The following is a 26,077-nucleotide window of genomic DNA, read 5'->3' on the forward strand; positions in this document are numbered from 1 at the left end:
TGGATGCAACTTCTCTGGGGTTCGGTGTAGAATTTCACAATTAGGGAAGCTTGCCAAATTCATTTCAGGAGCTACTAATCTCTTGCTCCCTTTGCTCTCTGCAGCACTAGGATTTCTCTAGTTCGACAGAGGCAAGCAACTCCACTTTCCCTTGTCTCAATGGCATCCAAAGAGTATAAACACCCCCTTACCAGCCTGAGTCAGATGAGACACATACCATTCCTCCAAAAAGCAGGAGCACCAGATGCAAGCTCCACTCCTCTCCCTTCCCCCTGAAGGAAAGCCTGAAGTGGTTCACCTTCTCTAGATTGTGCCAAGCCATGCTGGGGATAGCAAGCCACTATCCTCACTTTGCTTTATTCTCCGTGGTCCGTGACATCCCTGTACTATGCCAGTTCTGTCAGCACTCCAAGTGAGGTAAGACAGAAACCATTTCCTCAAGCAGCCAGCTGAAGAGCTGGTTCACTGGATGCATGCTTCATCTTTCTCCTTCCTGTGGAGTAATCACAACCTGGGGCATTCTCTTCCAGCACGGAATTGTGCCAGCTTGGGGGGAAGTGCTGATGCAGGTAAAGTGAAACTGCACTTCTACAAGTTTTAATGTCATTGTTCTTAGCTATATACTTGCGTATGGTGTGTAACTACTTAACTGGATTCTGAAAGTCTCATTAAAGAATTTTAGTCCATTTATAATTCCTAAATCAGTGTTTCTATGGGAGAACAAGAGCTAAGACTTCCTATTTCACCATCTTTGTGATGTCACTCTGTCAGTCTATTTTTGATTCAAGTAATTCATACATCAATACATGTGAATGTTGGATCTCTCTACACAGATCTTTCGGATCTTTTGATTTTTAATCGATCATTTGATTGCATCAATTTTATTTCACAGATCTCCTACCGAAAAACAATATTTTTCCTCTCATGTAATTTCTTAACTGGTAATAAGATCATGTTCACTTAAATGATACATTTTAAATGTATTAAAACACACTATTCTATTGATGCATATACAGAATGATGTCCCTCAAGACCACATACGGCACCTTTGTGCAAATAAATTTTTGATGCTGATTGGAAATTATTAACATTTAATTCCTAACAAGGGAATTTCTTAACACTGAAATGAAAAAAAATGAAAGAACTCCATCCATCAATTTTCCCTTTTTGTGTCACCTGGGATTTATGTTTGAAATAAACACTTTACATTTTGTCTATATTTTAGACAAAAAAAATCCTATCTTTTACTAATTGTTCATTTGTATTAGATTTTCTTCTCATACTGCATGGATAGTAGCTGCTTTTTTTTTTTTACATCTCTTCTTGAAATACATGAATTCACCCACAACCTTGCTCTCATAAGCTTACCCTTTGCTGACTCTAGAGATGATTCTTTCAAATATACATTACAAAAAAAAATGTTTTGTGGGGAGGGAAATAGCTCAGTGGTAGAATGCATGCTTAGCATGCATAATATGGTCCTAGGTTCATTCCCCAGTATCTATATTTAAAAACAAAAAAAACAAAGAAAAACATTTTGAGGTCCCTAACTATTCTCTTTCTTTATCAGTGTTTCATTTCTACAGGCTTTGCAAACAGATAATATTCAGCACTAAGAACTTTATATTATTAAATGATACAAAAATGGCCTTTTGAAATGTTTTCTTCTTTTGTCCTTCAAATTAACAGGCATTTGGGTGAAAAGGATACAAGTAAAGATAGTAGATGTGAACTGAAGTTTTTTTTTCAAAAACCATTATTTAACTAGGCTGAAATGATTTATGCAGGTTAAGGTAAAAGCGACATGTTGATTTTATGCGTGTTCAAAACTTTGTTAAGGAAATTCGTAGGTAAAATATTGCTTTAAAGTTTCTAACATCATCTTGACCTGTTACCGCAAAGACAATATGTTTCATATGTATGTTTTAATGGGGTGTTTAAATTGTTTGTTATTCCTTAGCGTCACCCTGTGATCCCACTTTCATCCTGGGCTGTGCTCCTTGCAATGTGATCTGCTCCATTATTTTCCAGAATCGTTTTGATTATAAAGATCAGACTTTTCTAAACATAATGAAAAAATTTAATGAAAATATCAGGATTGTGAGCTCTCCATGGATACAGGTGAGGCCCCCATCCTTTCTTTCTAGAGGAATCATTTATGCTCTTTTCTCCATGAAGTCCAAATCTCTATATCCACCACACTGTGAAGTAAATGTGTGCACACCACAGTCCTGCCCAGAGCTTAGCATCCTGGGGTGCTTACCTGGGAAAGACGACTGAGCCTTTTACAACAGGCAGGAAAATACATGCCCAGAATTCAGAACAGTAATTCAATCCTAGTCACCCTGTCCAGTGGATTCTTCCACTGAATCCCAAAGCCCAGTTTCAATGAAATACTTTGGTAACTTTCCCAAAGCATGCCCATAGCAATAAGAGGCCTTCCAGGACCTTCTGGAAAGGTTTCCATTACCCACAACTCTTGTCATCCAATCACCACTTAATAACTTCTTCAGCACAATAGTTGGCAGAAATATCTGCATTTGGAAAGGAAGAAAAGGAGGGAGAGTGCTGCCAGGGACACTGACTAGGATAGGAATGTTTGATGCTTCATTGGCATCCTAATTGACAAGGTAATTGTTTAGAGATGACAAAATGATTAGGTTTTTTTGTTGTATGAACCATAAACAGACATCACAGTTGTACCCAGGGCTGAGGTGACATGTTCTGCACTCTGCCTAAAAGATGACAGTATGATCTTAGAAAAGTCACTTGATTGCTCTGCTGCAGTTACTTTATACATAAAATGTTGTGTCATGTTTCATGGTGTCTTTAGAAACCTCTCAGTTCTGAAATACTCATTCTATGTTTGAGTCTACAAAAAGAAATAGAAATAGCAGGGACTAGCTTTGTGTTTTATATCAGGTTGTCCAAACTCTCTTAAGCTCTGTTGTCATCTACAAAATGTGAACCACAGTATTTCATACTATCCCATATTACATGAGTCAAGGGAACAATTGATAATAAGAAAATGAATGAGAAAAATTTTATAAAGATGCTTTTATACAACAAACATGATATATGAGTATACAAAATGTTCATCATCTTTGGTCCCTAGTCAGAATTTTCTCTTTCATATACATCTATCAGCATAGAAAATTATGTACTTGTAAAGAAAAAATTCCCCTAAAAACAGGAATACACATATGACATTACCATTTATACTACTGTTTCTAACCAGGGCTTGGCATATGGTATACAAGTCTTCATTCAGTGTTCTTTATTCATTAAACTATTGTTTTCTCTCCTAGATCTGCAATACTTTCCCCGTTCTCATTGATTATTTCCCAGGGAGTCATAATAAAGTAATTAAAAATAATGCTAATTTAAAAAACTATATTTTGGAGAAAACAAAGGAGCACCAAGCATCCCTGGACATGAACAATCCTCGGGACTTTATCGATTGCTTCCTGATCAAGATGGAGCAGGTAAAATGTTAATGACAGATCAGTTATTTCACTGCTTGTGCATTCTCTGTTCATTGATTACTCTCATATTTACAAGGGATGTTTCAGTGGTCATGCAAACAACGTTGACATGCATTTTAGTACCCATTTTGTGCATGAATATACAATAAACATTGTTATGGAAGACATCATATTTAACTGTTAAATAAGTAGAAAACCTGATCCTACTCTATGGGTACTAATAGTCTACCTACGAAGAGACAGAATGATACCTCTGGTGAAATATAAACAATTTAGAAAATACAAAATGTCATGCTATACTATGAAGATGGGCAGGATCATTGCACACACTGCCTGAATGAATGGAAAAGAATGGCTTAACAGAGCTGGGCTTCCTGTATGTCCAGTGGTTGGAAATAAATCTTAATATATCTGCATTGAAAAACAGGAGAGGGAATTTCAGATGGGTGAGTAGTGTATACAGCAGTGCAGAGATGTGAGGTGGGAAATACTTGGTGGATGGAAGACAGAAACATTAATTGAATGTAAAGTGAAAAAGAACTGGCATAGATACAGAGTTGGAGTCATATGTCTGTGTGCATGAGTCCTGCACCACTTGTTGAAAAGGCTAGTTTTCCCACATGAGTCATCTTGGCACCCTCGTCAAAAATCAACTGACAAAATGTGAGTGTTACAACTATATGGAAACATACTGGACAACCTAGAAGAAATGGACACATTTCTGGAAACATACAGTCCAGCAAGATTGAATCAAGAAGAAATAGACCACTTGAACAGTCCGATCACTAGAAATGAAATCAAATTAGCAGTGAAAAAAAAAACTTCACTACGAACAAAAGTCCAGGACCAGATGGCTCCACTGGGGAATTCTACTAAACATACAAAGAATAACTCTCACCGATCCTTCTCAAACTCTTCCAAAAGACTGAAAAGGAAGGAATACTTCCAAACTCATTCTATGACGCCACCATCACCCTGATACCAAAACCAAAGACGCTATCAAAAAAGAAAATTATAAGCCAATATCGCTGATGAACATACATGCAAACATCCTCAACAAAATATTAGCAAACAGAATCCAACAGCACATAAAAACAGATCTTACACCATGATCAAGTTGGATTCAGCCCAGCATCACAAGGATGGTTCAACATATGCAAATAGGTCAATGTGATACACCACATCAACAAAAGAAATGACAAAAATCACATGATCATCTCAATAGATGCAGAAAAAACATTTGATAAAATTCAACACCCATTTATGATAAAAACTCTTATCAAAGAGACTGTATCTCAACATGATAAAAGCTATTTATGAGAAACCTACAGCCAGCATAATACTCAGTTGTGAAAAGCTGAAAGCCTTCCCACTAAAATCTGGAACAACACGAGGATGCCCACTCTCACCACTTCTATTCAACATAGTCTTGGAAGTCCTAGCCACAGCAACCAGGAAAGAAAAAGAAGTAAATGGGATCCAAATTGGAAGAGAAGAGGTAAATGTCACTATATGTGGATGATATGATACTATATACAGAAAACCTTAAAAGCTCCACACAAAACCTACTAGAGCTGATAAAAGAATTTACCAAGGTATCAGGATACAAGATTAACATACAGAAATAAGCTGCATTTCTTCACACTAACAATGAAATAGCAGGAAAAGAAAGTAAAGAAACAATCCCTTTTAAAATCGCATCTAAAACAATAAACTACTTGGAAAAAATCTGACCAATGGAGTGAAAGACTTATACATGTAGAACTACACAACAATGATTAAGGAAATTAAAGATGCCTTAAAGAAAATGAAAGATATCCCATGCTCTTGGATTGGAAGATTCAACATCATTAAAATGGCCATACTGCACAAGGTAATCGACAGATTTAATGCGATCCCAATCAAATTACCTATGACATTTTTCACAGGAATAGAACAAATAATCCTAAAATTTATATGGAATCACAAAAGACCCAGAATTGCCAAAACATTACTGAGGAAAAATAACAAAACTGGAGGCATAACCCTTCCAGACTTCAGACAATCCTACAGAGCTATAGTAATAAAAACAGTGTGGTATTGGCATAAAAACAGACACGTGGAACAGAATAGAGAGCCCAGAAATAAACCCAGAGACCTACAGTCAAACTACGACAAAGGAGGCAAGAGTATACGATGGAGAAAAGACAGTCTCTTCAGCAAGTGGTGCTGAGAAAACTGGACAATAGTATGCAAATCAATGATGTCAGAATATTCTCTACCACCATACACAAAACTAAACTCAGAATGGCTTAAAGACTTAAATGTAAGGGAAGACACAATAAACTTCCTAGAAGAAAACACAGGCAAAACATTCTCTGACATAAATTTTAGCAATGTTCTCCTAGGACAGTCTACCCAGGCAATAGAAATAAGAGGAAAATTAAACAAATGGGACTTAAACAAACTTATAAACTTTTGCACAGCAAAGGAAACCAAAAGCAAAACAAACAACAACCTACAGAATGAGAGAAAATATTCACAAATGATGTGACTGACAAAGTTTAAGTTGAAGAATATATAAACAGCTCATACAACTTAATAATAAAAAAACAAACAATCCAATCCAAAAAATGGACAGAAGAGTTAAACAAGCAATTCTCCAGTGAAGACAAACAAATGGCAAATAGGCACATGAAAAAAATGCTCAGTATCGCTAATTATCAGAGAAATGCAAATCGAAACAACAATGAGGTATCACCTCCCATCAGTCAGAATGGCCATCATTCAAAAGTCCACCAACAGTAAATGCTGGAGAGGGTGTGGAGAAAAGGGAACCCTCCTACACTGTTAGTGAGAATGTAGTTTGGTGCAGCCATTGTGGAAAACAGTATGGAGACTTCTCAAAGGACTGAACATAGACTTAACATATGATCCAGCAATCCCATTACTGGGCATATATCTGGAGAGCAACACTATATATAATAGCAAAGACATGGAAGCAACCTGAATGTCCACTGACAGATGACTGGATAAAGAAGAAGTGCTATATCTATACAATGGAATACTACTCAGCCAGAAAAAGGATAAAATGATACCATTTGCAGCAAGATGGATGGCCCTAGTGATCATCATTCTTAGGAAAGTAAGCCAGAAAGAGAAAGAAAAATACCATATGACGTCACTCACATGTGGAATCTAAAAAAGAAAGAAAGGATACTAATGAACTCATCTACAAAACAGAAACAGACTCGGAGACATAGTAAATAATCTTATGGTTGCCAGGGGAAAGGGAGTGGGAAGGGATAAATTTGGGAGTTTGAGATTTGCAAATCTTATCCACTGTATATAAATATAGATTAAAGAAAATTTTCTTCTGTTTAACACAGGGAACTATATTCAATATCTTATAATAACCTTTAATGAAAAAGAATATGAAAACAAATATATGTATATGCATAACTGAGGCATTGTGCTGTAATCCAGAAATTGATACATTGTAATGACTATCCTTCAGTAAACAAGAAAACGAGTGTTTATTTGTCCTCTCAACTCAATAATCTCTATGTCAGTCCTTATGCCAGTATCACATCATCTTGTAGTCTTAATTACTAGCTTTGTTTTTAGTTTTCAAATTGAGAATATCTCTTTGTTGTTATTTCTAAAGATTGTTTTGGCTTTTCAGGTCCCTTAAATTTCCATGTGACTTTTAGGATAAACTTGTCAATTCATGCCAAGAAGGCAGCAGTGATTTTAATAGGGATTGAGGATTTTGAGTGAGCCTATGCCTCTGGACTCTGAACTTTACGTATGTTTCTCAGTGTTTTTCTCGCTCCCCAGATGGGGTAGGACAGCTAAAGTGGACTGGAGTTGGGTATTTCACTTCTCCCAGATGGAATGCTAGCGCTACCTGGATTGAATATTTCCCTTCCCTCAGGTCAGTTAGGGTCTGATAAAACCCCAGCAGGTGAGACTTTTTTTTATCTAGTTTGTCTTGAGGGCAGGCCTTCTTAAGAAGAATCGAGTGCTCTAGTATATTTAAAAATCGTTCCTTTTGCCCTCCTCCTGCTGGAAAAATGAAGGGATTTTTCTCCAGTATTTACTGTGAGAACTTGCTCAACCTCCGGGAGGTAAACCTCAAAATACTGTGGTGGCCCCTGTAGGATGGGGCTCCCTGTGCATTTTCTCTCAGAGTTGTCCACACTGAGCTATCAGCAATTTCTCAACTACGACTTAGGTTTTCCTTCCCAGGCACTGATTTCCATTCATGGGGCTCTTCTCTGTTAAATCTGACTCCCTGCATTTCCCTGCCAACCTCTCCAGTCTTGGAAGCAGCGGTTTTCCCTTGGTCCTAACCCCTCTCGTGGATCCTAGAAGAGTTATTTACAATTTATTTCCTCTTAGAATGGAACTGAAACTTTTAAGCTCTTCACATATGGAATTATCAGATTTATTTTTCTATGTTTAAGTATTCATGAATTTAGAATTTTCACTTGTCTATTGATTTCTAGACTCATTTTACTGTTATCAGAGGATAGTCTGTATCATTTTTATCTATTTCAGTTACTGAGAATTCTTTATGACCTAACACATGGTCTACCATAGAGAAAGTTACATGTGCACTGGAGAAGAGTGTGTATTCTGCTGTTGTTGGCACAAGTGCTCTTTATGTCTGGTAGTAGAGTTGATTCTAGTGTTGTTCAAGTCTTACATTGTCTTGTCAATCTTTTGTCTAGATGGACTATGCATTATTGAAAGTTGGGTATTGAAGTCTCCTACTATTCTTGTTCAACTCCCTATTCATTCAGTTCTTTTAAAGCTTGCTTCCTGTAGTTTGGCATCTTATGTTTAGTACAAATACCTGTTTATTGTTATAGCTTCCTGATGAATTCAACTTTATCTTTTTTTTTATCCAGTCTAAAATATCCCATACTTACTTGTTTCTTTTCAGCTATTTTTGATTAAAATCTATTGTTTCTAATGTTAACATAGCCATTCCTGCTTTATTTGGCTACTATTGCTTGCAACATCTCGTTCCTTCTTTATGATTTAATGTGTTTGCATCTCTGGGTCTAAAGTGAGTTTCCTGTAAATAATGCACACTTTTCTAAATTGAGATATAACTGACATAACATTAGTTTCAGGTGTACAACATAAGAATTCAATACATGCATATATTGCAAAGTGATTAATTACCACAGTAAGTCTAGTTAATATCTATCAGCACAGGTAACTGCATTCTTTCTTGTGATGAGAATTTCCAAGATTTACTCTCTTAACTATTTTGAAATATACAATATACAGTCATCAGGCTGTACATTACATCCCAGGACTGACTTACTTTATAATCGGAAGTTTGTACCTTTTGACCCTTTTTTTGCATTTTGACCACTCATCTCTAGAAGCCACCAATGTGTTCTCCATATTTATGAGTTCAGTGCTTCTTTTATATTCCACGTGTAAGATCATATATTTGATTTTCTCATCCTGATTTATTCCACTTAGCATAATGCCTTCAAGGCCCATCCATGCTTCACAAGTGGCAGGTTTCCTTCCTTTTTATAGCTATATTATGTTCCATCATAAATGGAATATTTATATACACAATTTAAAATGTATTCTCTGAATATCTGTCTAAACTTATGAATTTCAAAATCTGAAGTGATTAGACATAGTGAAGGATTTACTTCTGCTCTGCTATTTTCCCCTAATGCCTTTTGCTTCTCAATTCTTCCAATATATCTATAATTTTTGTTTGATCAGTTGTTTTAGTGTACCTTTTTTCCTCTTCAATGTTTTGCATGTATTTTTACTTAATTTCTTAGATTATTCTTAACATCCTAAAGTCATAAAAACCTAGTATGATTTGATTCCATAGTAGTTTTAAATTGCATGTTAACTATGCTCCCATCAAAATTCATCCCGTTTTATTTTTTTGTGTGTCACAAATTACTTCTTTATATGGTGCATGCCTAGAAATATATTTATAATGATTGTTTAATGCATTTTTCATTTAAACAATATAGACAATAAAGAGATTCATACTAGCCTACAATAATTTTAGCTTTTATATTTACCTAGTTATTTTCATCAAGCATATTCACTTATTAATGTGGGTTTCAATTAACATCTAGTGTCTTTTGATTTTACCCTAAAAGGTTACTTCCTTTAGCATTTCTTTAGCAGATTTATTAATGAGGAATCGCCTTACCCTTTATTTGGGGCATGTCTTGATTTCTCCTTCATTATGGATATAATAGTTCTGTCAGTTATAGAATTCTTGGTTGGCATCTTTATGTTCAGGGTTTTAAATGTGTCCTTCCACTAATCTCTGGTCTCTACACTTTCTGAAGGAAAATGAGCTGTTACTACCATTGAGAATCCTTTGTACAAGATGAGTCACTGCTCTCTTGATTGTTTAAATATCTCTGTCTTTGCTTTATGACATTGTGATTAAAATATGCCTTGCTGTGGGTTGTTTGGTTTCATCTTTCTTGGGACTTATTTAGCTTGTTGGATGTGTAGATTCATTTTTAACCAAATTTTGGAAGTTTTCAGCCATTCTTTCTTCAAAGATATTTTTTACTGCTCCTTCTCGTTCTTCTCTGGGACTCCAGTAAGTGGATGTTTTACAGTTTATTGAGTTCCATAGGTTCCTTAGGATCTGTTCATTTTTACTTATTACTTTTTCTTTCGATTATTCAGACTTCATAATTTCTGTTGTCCTATCATCAGGTTTGCTGTTTCTTTCTTGGGCTTCCTCCAACCTGTGGTTGAAACTTTCTGGTAAATTTTATTTTAATTTCAAGTATTGTACTTTTTAGCTCCTGAATTTCTATTTGGTTCCTTTTTAAAATGTTCTCATTATTGATGTTCCCTAAGTGTTCATATACTTTATTAACATTCTTTAGTGATTTGCACATGGTTTCCTTCCTCTCTTTGAGAAGATCCAAGACATGTATCTTAAACTTTTTATCTAGTTAAGTCCAGTGTCTGGGCCTCTTCAGCAATGGTTTGTGTCAACTTTTTAAAGCTGCTAATGAGCCATAATCACCTATTTTTCATGTGTGCTTTGTAATTTTTCTGTTGAGAAGACAGTATTTAATATATTGTATTGAGTAAGTCTGAAAATAAGATTTTACCCTGTTCCAACAATTGCTACTGTTACTTGATGAAGACGACAATCATTCATCTGTTTAGAAAGTTTTCCCAATCGTTTTTGCCAAGACTGTTTTTCTTATCCTCTGTGGGCACCTGACTCTCTTTTCTGTCATCTCTATAGTAAAGTAGTGACCTTACAGGCATTCTATCAAATACCTAGAGCTAAAGAAAGTAGAAAAGTAAAAGATGGCATTCTCTTTATCTTTTCAATGAAAGCCCTGGAGATTGAAACAATGGCTATTCTCCGTGCCAACCTCTCAGTGATCAAAACCTACAATCCCAATTTTGAAGAATGTGCTCCCGTTGCCCACTCTGGGACCTACTAGCTATACTGACTAGCTGTACTAGAACACAGTCTACACTTTTCACAACTGCCTGCCTTCGAACTAGGTTATGAGGAATGCTAGCCAGTATGCGAGATGTAGATGTATCAACATTTATACTTAAGGACATCAGCTGCAAGTGTTTAGTCCCCAGAGTACCAAAAGAGTTGCTCAGAGACTTTGTGCATTGCCAGCAGTTGTTTCAGTGAACAGATTGATTTGTGAAACTTCCTTCTGCCATCTTTGTGATATTAATCCAGTAATGCTATCATAAAATATTGCGTGTTTTGATCTATGTCAAGGAGTGTTCTTTATCCACGTTTTCTTTTAATTTCATTCAACATTGTTTTGTATAGCGTAATACTGGTAGGCTATGTGCACATAAGCACTGTATCTCCAAATCCAATTCAAGCAATGGAAATACTAATATTGCTTTATGAGTGCGCTGCTCATTCGACTGTAGAACAGTTGTGAATTGACAAGCTTAGAGCTTGGGTAGAGCCAAGGGAGATGACTCTTTCTAACAAGTACACAAATTCATAGTGTTTAGTCTGCCTTGATTCTCTTTATTACTTAATACTAGACATGGCATTGGACCTCTGGAGACTGTAAATGCATCATAAAATCAATGCTGGCCTAGTGACACGTGTGCAAAAATATACTTTTTTTTTACGTTAGTGATCCTTTCCACTCAGCATTGAAACTACCTGCTTGTTGTTATCTATTCCATGTCACATCATGTCCTCACTCCTAAGCTAACATTACTTGTACTTGTCAACTGCTGTCTCTACCAACTTCCCACGACAGCTCCATTCAGTCAGTCTGATACCCTTGGCATTACCCCTACTCTCTTCTTCCTTATGGACAGTGAATGTCCCAGATTCTGTCTTCATGACTGTAGTGGCACTTCAAGTGTATATTTCGATTCATTCCTATATTTGTTTCCTAGACCAAGCTGCTTATTGCATCACATGTGGAATACAATAGTGATGGCCCTGTATTAGCTCTGGGCATCCATTCTCTTTTACTAGGTTGAACTACAATATTAGTTTTTGCACAATTCCAACTTCATGGTGAGTCTGCAAACAATACTGAGTTCTATAACTTTTTAACACAGAAGAGAATTATGAAATCTTGACTTAGGCTTATATCTTTCATGACATAGCCCTAATTTATATTTCTACTAATTAAGATTGTGTTCATGCCAAAGTAAGAGAAAAAATGGCTTTAACAAATAGTGGGATTATTCAGCTCATATACAAGGAGGCTTGTCATCTGTCACTGTAGGGATAGTACTGAACCCCCAAAACATTAGAATTTTAAACACCTTCCATTCTTCTTCACTCATACTTAGAATATAAGCCTTACTTCATGATCAAGCCCTACTGTTCCAAGGTGACGTGTACTCTATCAACTCCCTCAAACACTTCTTTTCAGGTGGAAGGAGAGGAAGCAGCACCAATAGGCTTCTGCTTATATCTTAATGGCAAAAAGTAAGCTGCATAGCCTACTTAAATGCATAAGGGGCTGATGAATGGAACTTTTAGGCAAGTGAGGAATAAGGAGAAAATGATACTTGAGTCAACTCATCTACAGTACTTTTGTTATATCATACAGCAGTTTTTCCTATAACTGCACCTTGTAGTTTATATGTTGGCTTAACCTTAAAGCAGTATGACTTTTGGATTAACAGCAATGCTAGCAAATTAGCTTGTCAAATAATTTTACCAAATCATTCCTAGGAAAAACACAATCAAGAATTAGAGTTCACTGTTGAAAACCTGTTAGCCACGATATCTGATTTGTTTGGAGCTGGGACAGAGACAACGAGCACCACTCTGAGATATGGTCTCCTCCTCTTGCTGAAGCACCCAGAGGTCACAGGTATGACCAACATGGTGGGCAGGGTAACTTCAAAGAAGATACTGGGAAGAGACTGCGAGTGCTTCCACCTTGTTTCTCATAGGGAAGTATTTAAATTTAAATCTCTGAACAGCTTAATTTTTCGAAATTTAATGAAGGGATAATAATGGACATCTTTACGTAACACAGGAGGATGACTGAGAGGAGTGAAGACACTGTGGGAAGTAGCAAAGCAATAAAGCACTCTCTGAGGTTATCTGTAGCAGACATAGTGGGCATTAATTAGCCTGGGGCTGCACATTGGTTTTATCATGGAAAGGTCACTCTGATTTATCCTCATTCTGAAAATGCAGTGTCCTAAACGGGTGGAAAACAGAAACACTTCTCATTGAAGCATAGGTGGAAATCCTAGAAATTTAGTGAGGTTGCCTGAGATAACGTCCACATTCTGCGAAGCGCTCTCAAATGTACACTCACAAGAATTTATTCTATTCAGGCCTAAGATGCGATAAAGGTATTTTAGTGGTCCAGAATTCTGTTTCTAGAAAACTAGTGCTTGCCAAAATGAAAATTAGGGTGATCAATCATTTTATTTTTACAAAGAACATTATGTTACAAAAGTACATTTAAAGAGTGATACTAATCCATAGCAATTTAGAAACACTATCTTGTCGTGTCAGGACCCCTCTAAGATGACTATGACCTATTACAAACGAGAATTAGTCTTTTAAAGATGGACAAGAAGAGACCAGGACACAGCTGACAAATGTTTAACAAATTTCTGAACACAGACAGCTTACAGAGGGGTGATAATGAAGTCAGTATAGAGATGAACTTGTGACCTAAATGTCAGAAAAGGAAGTTACATTATGAGAAGAAATAATTTACGTCTCTACAATCCTGTAAGTTTTAGTATTTAGAATCACCAAGCGTCAAAGACAGTAGGGGTAGATATATGGTGATAAAGGTAGCTCTCCCTGCCATGTCCCTTTGACAACCCCTTCTAGCAGGTGATTGTTTTTCCCCAATAGGAAGAGAGAAGTTTACTCTCTAGAGAAACTGAACCTAAGAGGTCCTACACTCAGGGACACTGGGAAGAGGTAGGGGAAAGAGTGAGGTGCACTACTGAAAGAAAGGTTAGGTTAAAATTCACTTCTTGAGTTCAGAGACTCTTAGCTCCTTTTTCTATCCTGCTTCCTGAAAATAAGCAGCTAGATAAAATTCACAGAGTGAACCTGTGATTCGCTCTGGAGAGTGAGAGACAGGAAACACCTCCAAATTTTGCCATGTAGATAGAAAATTCTCTCAACATGTACAGCAGAGTGAATGAAATAAAAACATCCACAACAAGACAAAGGGTCATGAAATTTCAGAACAACAGAATTACAGAGAAAATTATAAAATCTTTCAGAGACATGTCACGTCATATATAAAGGATTAGGATTCAGAATAGCATCAGAATTCAAGAGCAACTCTCAAACTGTGTATTAATAAAATCTTTTCAGACCTGCAGGTGTACTAAAAATTTTCTCCCACTTTTCCCTTTCTCACACAAATATCTGAAGTCATGTGAGAAGAAGTCATATGCTCTAGGAATCAGAACTCATGACTGGGCATGAAAGTGTCGGGGCTGTTGTTAAATATCAGGCCTAGACAAATATACATTTCAAAATGGATTAGGTGGATAAAGCAGGTATGAAGGAAGACAGCAAATAAAAGGGAAGTGATTGTCTGAGGCTTCCTAAAAATAGAAAAATTTTATTATATGGAATTGGGAATATCTACCTCAGTATTTGGAAATAACTCTAGGTCAAGATACAGAAATTTATCAAGTGAATAAAGAGACATGATTAAGTCCAAGAAAATACCGAAACAAACATAATCATAGTCCTCTTATCAGGGAGCCCTGTTTATGCAATCAGAACAATGTTAAAATGAATATCCTAACAGCCAACGATTGTGGCCTAAGTATGTTTGGGATAATAGAGTAAAAGGAATTGTGTGTGTCTATGTGTATTTTGTATGAGGTGGGGATGGACATGCAAATTCTTATCACACATGGGAGGATGTTGTCTAAAAATAGATAAGTTGAAAATAGAAGTGGTGAGTCATCATTTAGAAATAGAACATACATTTCAGAAGGAACTGCTAGCATATTCAGGGTGGTGGCATGTGGGAAGCTGGAGGATGAGGAGACTACCACTGTACATTGCACACACACAATATACAAATACACTAAAATACATGCTTTATAATTTAACTTTTCTACTCCTATAGTATTTTGTAGAAATTAATATCAGATTTGTTTTTCTTTCAGCAAGGACAATAATGTCTTGACTATATGTTCTGTTTATACTTGGAAACATTTCATCATTTGTTTTATCATGTAGGTTAACATAGAGGTATGTATAGATGTATCTTGAGTCTACCTTGTAGGAGACTTATATGTATTTACATTATGGCAATGATCCTCTCTATGTCTAGGTGCAACCTGGCCACATAAGTGATGTATACAGTGATGCTGGGACACCTTCATAATGCCTCATGTATCCCTGAATTGGTATGCAAATGTGGGAGGCACATTTCTCTTTTTCCATCAGTCTTACTTGCCTCTTACCAGCTAAGGTCCAGGAAGAGATTGACCATGTGATTGGCAGACACCGGAGCCCCTGCATTCAGGACAGGAGCCGCATGCCCTACACTGATGCTGTGGTGCACGAGATCCAGAGATACATCGACCTCATCCCCACCAACGTGCCCCATGCGGTGACCCACGACATTAAATTCAGAAACTACGTCATCCCGAAGGTAAGACTGGTTTCTCTTCTCCTGACCTAACGGGTCTTGAAATTCCCCTTTTCACAGTAAGGGTGCAATCCTCTAGGAATACAACATAAGAGAAGCCCCAAAATTATATGTGTGGCAGCTTGATGGATTGTGTGCTATTTCCAGTTAGGTCTATAAAGTTTTATAACAGATTTTGACAGCTGGTAGTGTAAGTCTTCCAAATTTGTTCTACATCTTTTATCTTTCTTCTCTGATCTTAGCTGTTTACCTTTTCAAACAAATGTTAGTATCAGTTTCTCCATTTACTGAAATGCTCTGTTGGAATTTTTTCAGGGTGATATCAGATCTATTTAGAAAGACACAGCATCATGATTTGTTTAATCTTTGAATTAATTAATATGCTACATACTTCCAATATGGGGGAGCTTCTATAATTTTCTCAGGTTTTTTTCAATGCATTGACTTACAACTCTTTTTTTATTTTCTAGGTGCTTAATATTGTTGTTTTTATAAATATTTTAATGTCTTTTCCATTTCTTTTTCTGGAATATGGAAATATAATCAATTTTATCATTTTGATGATTTTATCTGTAGGAAACTTGCTACATTTAAAATCATTGCTAGTAATTTGTCTCCAGATTAATTACAATTTCTACATATATTGTCCTGGTATCTGGGTTAATATCTATGTATCATTTTTGTTTCATTTCTGATTTACGGGAGAGGGTGCTAGCTTAGCATCTCCCTACTTAGCATGTTTTATGTACATTTTGGTAAATTTTTAAAGTCATGTTAAGAAAGCTTACCTTCTTCCCTTATTTTCTGTGATTTTTTTTGGTCATGATTGATACACAATTTCTTTCCTATTGCTTTCTGCACCTATTTGTACGGTTGTATATATCAGTCTAAATTTTCCCACTAAATATAAATAAGTACACACACACACAAAGCTGGCTTTGATCTGCTGCATTTTGTTCAGGACTTCTCTGTTTAGTCATTGGAGATTTTTAGCCTATGATATTTGTTCCTCAAAATTTTCTCGTCAGATGTCTGATATCAAGATAATGTTGGCCATACAATATGAGGTGAGAAATGTTCCCTATGTGGGTGTATTTTAATTGCCTTTCTGTCTTCTACTTGTGGCCACTTAGTTGTGTCTTTGAAATGCATGATGACTTTTGGTTAAATATTAATTAATTATATATATATATGAAAAAAATGCAGAGTTTTCAGAGATGCTTATCTTCTTCCGGAGAGTTCATCCCTCTCCTACTAGGCAGTCAGAATGATGTAAACATCTCCTGTTTTGAGTAAAATTTGGACACTGACACAGACTAAAATTAACTTGAAGTGTCAGCTGACCACTCTGAGGTTCCCCCAACTACGGAATATTAAGACAAATTTCTGGTTTAGCAGAGTTCTAATGCTTTCTAATACACAATTTCTGTATATACTCAGGGTTTCTAGTGGGTATGCTACAAGCTACTCGCATCCACTTGAAGCCAAGACATATTACTATTAATATTAGAAATAGTATAATAACATTTGTATTTTGTTGGAGAAAGAAATGAGATTGGTAAGGCTGCAAGTACTAATGCCAATCTTTGGAGAAGACAGAATTGATGAATTAGTAAGAGATTATGGGACGTGTCTCAAGGATCCCAGATTTGCTACAAGGGTTATGACTCCAAGTCCACTCTTTTTTCACCAAAGGACACAGTGAGGAGCAGAGTTTTCTTTTTTAATATTGGGGTCTAAGGTATTAATTAATCAAACGTCTTTCTAGTTCTATTTCTAAGTAAATGGAAAACAACCCACTAGGAGTCAGAATAGGATTGCCCATCTCTCACATCCAGTGTATCAGGAATGACCATCGTATCGTCATACATATTCCCAATGTGTATATTGCAAATGAGCACTCCCTTCTGCACGGACATCCCAGTACACAAATAGGAACACTGGGTGGCTGACTCTATCTTTTTACCGATAAGTGATTTCTTCTACCCAAGCTGCAGTCATTGAGCAAGGCAGAGATAATGGCCTAAGCAGGAGCTGGTAAACTTTATCTATAATGAACAAGAGTGTAAATACTTCAGACTTTGAGGCCTTGGAGTGTTTGATGCCAGTGTTCACTTCTGCGACTGGAGCATGGAAGCTGCCACAGGACACAGTGAAACAAATGAGAATGGCTATATCCCAGTTTTTATGGAAACTGAAATTTAGATCTCAGTTAATTTTCATGTGTCACAAAAGGTTATTCTCATTGATTTTTTTCAGTTTAAAATGCTTAGCTCACGATCTGTCCAAAAACAGAAGGTAGAGTGTACTTGCACAGTGGTTGTTATTTGTCAGTATCTAAGACTGCCGAATAGAACACTTACAATACTACAGGCTGATTTTTCTACAGGTTTTTTTCCCCCTACTTAAAGAATATTTTTCAGCACAAGGTCACAAAGAATTACCATTATCTCTTCCTAAAACTTGATAGTCCTAGCAATTACATTCAGATCACTGATCCATTCAGGTAAATTTTTACTTTCATTGCTGAGTAATGGTTATGCTTCCTTAATTTATTATAAATACCCATTTGTTAAGCAACGTTTGATGACAGCATATTGGCTTTGTAACTTTTTTTGCATCTTAAAGGTAGATTTTCAAAAAAATACGTATTGAAATATATAAGCATGAATAACTTAAAAAATAAGGTTTTAGATCTCTTATATGATAAACTTAAGGAATGCAATTTTCTACAAAGTTTGCACTAAAAATCTTTTAAAAGTAAACATTAAAGACGTGCAGATATATGTAAAATATGAACTTGTATATGTATCTACTATTATATCCATTTATCTGTTCATTTATATGTCAAAACCTCAATCCTTCAATATGTATATCTAAGTAACAACAATTTGTGTATATAGGTCAATATCATTTACACTCAGGAGTTATCATTGATACATTAATATTATCTAACGTACATCCTATATTTAAAATTTCCCATGGGAGGGAGGGGTATAAAGCAAAGCTCAGTGGTAGAGCACATGCTTAGCATGCACAAGATCCTGGGTTCAATCTCCAATTTCACAATTTTCCTGGAATATCCTTTACAGCTTTTTCTTACTTTTCAATTCAGTATCCAGCCAAGGAACAAGCAAGAAATTTGGCTACCCTTACCCTTTAGCCTCCTGTTATCAGTTGTCTTTGCCCTCTTTGTTCCTTTCCGTATATTTCACTTTGAGATGTGTCCAGGCTAGTGGTCACATAAAATATCACTCAGGCTGGTTTTACGTGACTGGTCTCTAGAAATTAGGTATCAGTTATGATTTTGCAGGAGAAGCACATATATGCTTTGTATATCGCTCTGAATTCATTGCAGAAGTGAAGTCACATAATGTCACTTACATCATTACTGCTTATACACTGTTGTTCACATAATGAAACAGTATCTGCAACATTTCTCCATGAACAAAATTCTGCGGTTTTTTACATTTACTTCATAAAAATCTAGGGCATAGTACTAAGACTTTGTAAATACCAGATTTATCACTCACCCAACAATTTTAGCATTAACAGATAAGTTGCCAAAAATCAATGATCCTAAACAGAATTGTTGTAAAATGATTTTTCTAACTTTATCATCCTTTACATGTTTCTAAACTAGGATTAATCTGTAATGACCCTACCACATATTTTAAAATTAATACAGTCTGCAGAGCAATGATAAATACTAGCAGTACTTACTTGTATTATCACAGACGCTATTATTAAATCATATGTCATTTTTAAAAGCCGTGTTAAACAGAAAACTCCAAAAATTTCAACCACTAACAGAGTCTTCCATTTTTAACCATAATCCACATTTGATATGAATGAAAACTGAAGTGATAAAGTAAAGCACCGGGTGGGGACATATCCCAGTGTCAAATGTTGTGATAAGCAGATGGATTCAGAAGGTCTGGCAACCTAGGACCCATGTACTCAGTACTTCAAATGCTACTGAAGTCCAAGTTCACAGTATCACTACCACTAATCTTAAACTTGTTTATTACTTGTTCTGTCTGACTCAAAATGCTAATGTCCTTCTTTTGACCGAGATTCCTCATCTACATAGATCAGAGATTAGAACAAATAATTTATAACATTTCCTCCACCTTCACAACTCCTTTGTAATAGAGTTTATCTTCATGTGTTCTTTCCAGGGCACGACTATATTAACGTCGCTGACTTCTGTGCTGCACGATGACAAACAATTCCCCAACCCAGAGGTGTTTGACCCTGGCCACTTCCTGGATGAGAGTGGCAACTTTAAGAAGACCGAGTACTTCATGGCTTTCTCAGCAGGTAATAAAACAAATATTTCCTTTCATTACTTCAGAGGACAAGATACCTTTTGGGGGTCACTTGGACCTTACATAAATTCCCACTTGGGTGCTGGCAGAATTGCTCTTTTTCCGTGATTATGAACAGCAATCACCGTGCCAAGGCACTAGCCCTCCTCACGATACACCCTTATTACTGCACTAGATCCCCAGAGCTTTGGAGAGCTGACCCAGTTCTTGGAAATTCAGAGAGAAAATCTGAGCTAGGTACTGAAAATATAAGAGAAATGCATCTTAACCAAAAGGAACCCCATGTTATAAAACATGAAATTTCACGCTATGTTTAAGATCTATGAAGAGTAGGTATAGCTGGAGCAGGGAACACAGGCTGTAAGGAACAGAAAGAAAGATGATGGCAACACCAAACTGCCAACAGAAAATACAACTACACTGTGTGTTTCTAGAAAAAAACGGGATTGGTGAGAACATAAAATGTCTAATTGCATGAGACTACTTAATGAAGGACTTGGCACAGTGCCAAAACTCAATAAAAATCTATTTAAAGGAGGACACCTGTTAAGACACAAAGTTCTATGGATAGCATGTGTGTCTACCCTAGGTCCATCCGTCTATCCAGCTGTCCTGCATTCCATCCATCCATTCAACCATTCATTAAATAGTTACTGCACAGTGTCTTTCTGACAGCCTGAAACATATTTTTTAAGGACTGTGTACTCTTTGTACTTGTTGATTTCAGGAAAACGGATTTGTGCAGGAGAGGGCCTGGCCCGCATGGAGCTGTTTTTGTTCCTGACCACAATTTTACAAAAGTTTACCTTGAAATCTGTGGTTGACCCAAAGGACATTGACACCACCCCAATTGTCAATGGGTTTGCCTCCGTGCCACCTCCTTACCAGCTCTGCTTCATTCCTGTGTGAGGAAGCGACGATCATCAGGCTTGTCCTGTGATACTGTCTGCAACTCCCTCATCTGGGGAATCGTTCATCTCCTTTCCTCTTCCCCATCTGCCTGGGAATGCCTTCTCTGACCTCCCCTCTCATCATTGAGCAGTTTCACTACAGCATTGTGTCTGCTATTCTTCACGCTTTGTAACCTTGCTTTCAGTCGTCACACAGCTAATACATTTCTAATATTGACTAGTATTGTGTAATCTATACAAAATAGAACAAGACGATTGGTGTATGCCAATGCAGAGCCACCTCTTGTGCATGCGCAAAATAAAAAGCGTAACTTCATGAGCCAGGACTCAAGAATTTCCTTCCATTGTGTATAATACAGGTAAGAAATGAAAGAAAATAATCCATAGAAATCATGCTGGTCCTCATAATGATAAGCACAGAGAATGACAAAGGGAATGCGAGAAAAAGCTCTCTTGGCTTCATGTCACCTAGAGTTAATTTAGGTTGGATTTGAAAGTGAAAGAAGGTGTGTCCAGAAGCAGTTTCACCCTGTAGGGAAATACTGAGATCAGTGATAGTGAGGAATGAAATTCAAAGTTGGTCACAAAAAAATAACAAAAAAGTCAGAACAGAAATTGTAAACAGGAAATCAAGAAAATCTCAATGAAACCAAAGCAGGTTCTTTGAAACTCAGTATAACTAATAAACCCATAGCCAGGCTATGTCCCTTAATGATAGAAGACACATATTACACCAGCTGTAATGAAAGGAGGGGCCATCTCTTTGATGCCATGGACATTAAAAGGATAAAAAAGGAATATTGTGAACAATCCTATGCCCACCAATTTGATACATTAGATGAAATAGGTCAATTCATTAAATACACACTCTGTCAGAACTCACCCAACAAGGGGTAACATCAGTACATGGCATAATAGAAAGCTCTGAACTCTCCTTCTCTCAGTGGACACACTGATTCACAACAACACACAAATCAATTCCCTTTGTAAAAATCAAGAAACTAGCTGAAAGACTTCTGTACCCTGCATGAGTGTGAATCAAACCACAAGAAAGCCAGAAAAGAAAAGCAGGGACACACTCTTACCATGACTTCCCACCTGAGCCAAGTGCCATATAACTGGGGAGGAACCCCCAAGCTCCAAGCTTCTCCATGAGGACCAAAGGAGTTGGCCTGCACATCTGGTATGCCAACCGTTCACAATTTACTGGGGAGTGGCAAAGTGAACTGATCTCTGTGTTGCTTGTCTTGGAGCACTGACAGGACTCTGTACACACTGGACACTTGGGGATGGCTAGAAGAAACACAGACTAGACTAGCATCAGGTTTGTGAGACTCTCAGACTCTTTGGTTGAGCTGATTAATGAGGTAATTCTCTTGCAGAGACCAGTCAGAGAAGACTGGGAGGAGTGGCTGTTCTGTCTAACATGCATAGAGCAACTATGAGTGTCAAGGAGGATGAAGAAACAGGCGACACATGTTTTCCCTAAAAGATAATTCAAAATAACAGTCGTAACAATCATTGCTGGGGTCACTAGAACAATAAGGAACTGAAGTAGGAATTCCAACAATAAGACAGACAATTCAAAGTTACCAAACATAAATTACAGAGCTGAACAATGCAAAAATTTCACCAAAAAAGTCATTAGAGGATACAACAGACTAGATCAAGGAAAAGGACCAGCCAACTTGAAGATAGGTCATCAGAAAATATTCACTTGGGAGCAAAAACAAAGAAAAAAGAAAAGAAAGCTTAAGTGACTCACAGAGCATTATCAAGTGGACCAATATATTCAGTATAGGAATCCTAGAAGAGAAGAGAGAACTGGAAAGTAACAATAAGCAAAGTAACAATAACAGAAAATTTCCCAAATCTGGGGAAGGGAGTGGACATGGAAATGCAAGAAGCATAAAGACCCTCAAGCGGGAAAAAATAAAAGAAATCCACACTGAGACACAATAATCTCAGTTGTCAAAAGTCAGTGACAATGAAAGAATTTTAAAAGAAGTAAGAGAAAGCACCTTCTCACGTACAGGGAACCCCCCATAAGAGTATCAGCAGATGTTTAAGTAGACATCTTGCAGGAGAGAAGGGAGTGAGAAAATATACTCAAAAGTTCTGAAAGAAAAAACCTCCAATCGCAAATCTTTTCCCATCAAAACTATCCTTTAAAAATGAAGAAGAGATAAAACCCCCCGAAACAAACAAAATTGAGAATACTTATCACCACTCCGACTGCCTTACAAGAAATGCCAAAGGGACTTCTTCAACTTGAAATGAAAGCACCACAAACAGCAACATGATAGGATAAGAAGGAATAAAACCTTTTTTGTAAAGGTAAATATAGAGAAAAATACAGAACACTATATTGCTGAAATGATGGTAGGAAAATGACTTTATATAGTGAGTTTAATGACTATTAGAAAAGTTAAAAGACAAAATATTAAGAATAACTATAAGTAAAAACATGTTAATAGAAACACAATGTAAATATACATTAAATTCTGACATTAATAACAAAAAATGTGGGAATGATTAAAAGGGTAGAATTTGTATGTGATTGAAGTTAAGTTGTTATCAGCTAAAATAGACTAAGCTCTTTTGTGTAAGCTCTCTTGCCTTATGGTATTCAAAAGCAAAGATAAAAGAAGTCAAAGTATAGCAATACAAAAAAAGAATAAAAACTGAAGTAAGATTATAATACAAGAAGGCAGGGATAAAGAACTACAAGGCAAACAAAAAATAGTTAACAAAATGAAAACAGTCATTCTTTATCAATGATTACTTTGAACATAAATAGATTAAATTCCCTAATCAAAGACATAGACTGCCTGAATGGATTAAAAAAAAAAATAAGATCTGACTATGTGCTGTCTACAAGAGACTCACTTCAGATTTAAGGACACACATAGATTGAAAGTAAATGGGTAGGTAAAGGTATTCCATGGAAATGGTACCCAAAAGACAGCAAGGATAACTACCCTCACATCAGACAATACAGACTTTAAGTCAGAAAGTATTACAAAAGACAGAAAAAGGATACTATCTAGTGATAAAAGGATCAATCCACCACGTATATAGAACAGTTATAAATATACATGTACCCAATGCCAGAGCACCTTAATATACTAAACACTGACAGAACTGAAGAGAGAAATGCAACAGTAATATAATAATAAAAGAACTGCAATAATAGTAGGAGACTTCAGTATCTCATTCTAATAAGGAATAGGTCAACCAGAAAGAAAATCCACAAAGAAATAGTGCATTTGAACAACACTGTAGATCAAACAGACATAGCAGACATGTATATAACTCAGCTCCTAGAGAGAACTACAGACGTAATAAGCAGACATATATAAAACATTCCACTCAACAGCAGCAGAATGTACATTCCTCTAAGGCACACACGGAACATTATGTGGGATAGATGATGTGTCACATCACAATATAAGTCTCTACTAATTTGGGAAGAGTGAAATCATACCAAAATATCTTTTCTGACTACAGTGGAATGAAACTTGAAATTAATGGCAGAAGAAAAGCTGGAAGTTCATAAATATGTGGAAGTTAATATATTTTTGAACAACCAATGGGTCAAAGAGGAAATCAAAGGGAAATTAGAAAACACACTGAGAGAAAGAAAATGAAAAGACATCAGACCATAAGTTATGGGATGCAGCAAAAGCATTACTAAGAGGCAATCTTTAGCTAGACTAAGAAATAAAGAAGAATCAGATCAACAAAATCACACAAAAACGATAAACTATACAATTATTGAGACAGAATAAAAAGAACCATAAAAAACTACTATGACCAATTATACACCCTCAGAATGGATGGATACCCTGGAAGAAGTGAATTAATTCCTAAAAACATAAAACCCACCAAGACAAGACTGAATCATGGAGAAGCAGAAGGTCAGAACAGAACTTCAATGAATAAAGGGATTGAATCAGTAATCAAAAACCTCCCAACAAAGAAACCCCAGGACCACATAGCTTCATTGGTGAATTCTACCAAACATTTAAAGAAGGATCAGTGGTAATCCTTTCAAACCCCTTCCAAAATTGGGAGATGACAGAACACTTCCAAATTCATTATTTGAGGCTAGCAATTCCATGAAGCCAAAGTCAAAGACATCACAAGAAAAAAAAATGACATGTCAATATTCCTTATGATGACAGATGCAAAAATCCTCAATAAAATACTGTAAGAACTAATTCAACAGCACGTTAAAGGTATCATACATCATGACGAAGTGGGATTTTTTTCTCTGCAATGCAGGGATGATTCAACTTAAAAAAATCAAACGTGACACACTACATCGACACAATAAAGGATAAAAATCACATGACCATCTCAAGAGAAAGCATGTGACAAAATTCAACAGACTTTCAATATGAAAACACTCAACAAACTAGGTATACAAGGAATTTACCTCAATATAATGAAGGCCATATGAAAACCGATAACAAGACTGGTGAAAAACAGAGAGCTCTTTCTTTAAGATCAGAAGCAAACAAGGATACCCACTCTCACCACTGATGACAAAACATAGTACCAGAAGTCCCAGCTAGAGAAATTAGGCAAGAAAAAGGAAAAGGCATTCAAATCAGCAGGGAGGATTAAAACGATTTCCATTCACAGGTGACATGATCTTACATGAAGAAAATCCTAAGATTGACGCGCACACACACACACACACACAAATCTCTCTTGAGACCAATAAATGAATTCAATAACTTTGCAGGACACAAGTCAACATACAAAAATCAGTTGCAATTGTATCCACTAAGAATAAATGATGTGTAAAGTATATTACAAACACTAAGCTATTTATACTAGAATGAAAAAATATTAAAAACTTAGGAATAACTTAACTAAAGAAATGAAAGACTTGTATACTGAACAAGACAAAACATGGCTGAAAGAAATTTTAAAAGAAACAAAGAAATGGAAATGATATCCCATGTTCATAGACTGGAATAATTAATACTGTTACAATATCCATACTACCCAAAGCCATTTACATTTTCAATACAATAGCTATCAAAATACTCATGAAGTTTTACAGAAATAGAAATGAACAATGTTCAAATTCACATGAAACCATAAGGCTCTAAACAACCAACTGAATTTTGAAAAAGAGGAGAAAAGCTGGAGGTACAACACTCCCTCATTTCAAAATACACTACAAAGCTATAGTAATTAAAACA

The 26,077-nt window shown here is 36.3% G+C and overlaps 1 protein-coding gene and 1 non-coding gene across 4 annotated transcripts in view; one reads left to right on the forward strand and one right to left on the reverse strand.

Annotated features, from left to right (window-relative positions):
- Positions 1-20,856, forward strand: part of LOC105084251 (cytochrome P450 2C42) — a 31,751-nt gene extending 10,895 nt beyond the window's left edge. The window contains exons 4-9 of the mRNA XM_010974314.3: positions 1,961-2,121; positions 3,309-3,485; positions 12,691-12,832; positions 15,432-15,619; positions 19,798-19,939; positions 20,675-20,856. Of these exons, the coding sequence (XP_010972616.1) occupies positions 1,961-2,121; positions 3,309-3,485; positions 12,691-12,832; positions 15,432-15,619; positions 19,798-19,939; positions 20,675-20,856 (992 nt within the window). The remainder of the gene's footprint in view (positions 1-1,960; positions 2,122-3,308; positions 3,486-12,690; positions 12,833-15,431; positions 15,620-19,797; positions 19,940-20,674) is intronic.
- Positions 1-26,077, reverse strand: part of LOC105084252 (uncharacterized) — a 101,499-nt gene that overhangs the window by 60,813 nt on the left and 14,609 nt on the right. The gene's annotated exons all lie outside the window — the stretch shown is intronic.

This window comes from Camelus dromedarius, chromosome 8 (genome assembly GCF_036321535.1).
Source record: "Camelus dromedarius isolate mCamDro1 chromosome 8, mCamDro1.pat, whole genome shotgun sequence".
Classification (NCBI taxonomy): domain Eukaryota; kingdom Metazoa; phylum Chordata; class Mammalia; order Artiodactyla; family Camelidae; genus Camelus; species Camelus dromedarius.